This window comes from Raphanus sativus, chromosome 6, assembly GCF_000801105.2.
Source record: "Raphanus sativus cultivar WK10039 chromosome 6, ASM80110v3, whole genome shotgun sequence".
NCBI classification, from domain to species: Eukaryota; Viridiplantae; Streptophyta; class Magnoliopsida; order Brassicales; family Brassicaceae; genus Raphanus; species Raphanus sativus.
Genome location: NC_079516.1, coordinates 1,981,556 through 1,981,755, shown reverse-complemented (window position 1 = coordinate 1,981,755; position 200 = coordinate 1,981,556). Strand labels below are relative to the sequence as shown.

Sequence of the window (200 nt, the reverse complement as noted above, 5' to 3'; positions counted from 1 at the left end):
CTTTCCCAATCTCCACCAAATTGACATCAGAGTGTCTACTAATTAACATACACAACAACAACAACACAAATCAAATACACACAATCAAAAGCAAAAAAAAAAAAAAAAAGAACGATTGTATCAACAACACAACATACGCTTTGGCGGAGACGGAGTGTTTTGTATAGTGAAGATACTCGGAGTATAGCCACGCCGCGATC

The 200-nt window shown here is 37.5% G+C and overlaps 1 protein-coding gene across 2 annotated transcripts in view; it reads right to left on the bottom strand.

Annotated features, from left to right (window-relative positions):
* LOC108812424 (protein REDUCED WALL ACETYLATION 2) overlaps positions 1–200 on the bottom strand; it is a 3,952-nt gene that overhangs the window by 3,135 nt on the left and 617 nt on the right. Inside the window, exons 3-4 of one of the 2 annotated variants that reach the window (XM_018584679.2) lie at positions 138–200; positions 1–38 (exon numbers count right to left, since the gene is read on the bottom strand). In XM_018584679.2, the coding sequence (XP_018440181.1) occupies positions 1–38; positions 138–200 (101 nt within the window). The remainder of the gene's footprint in view (positions 39–137) is intronic. The other variant, XM_018584680.2, reaches the window with a different exon arrangement.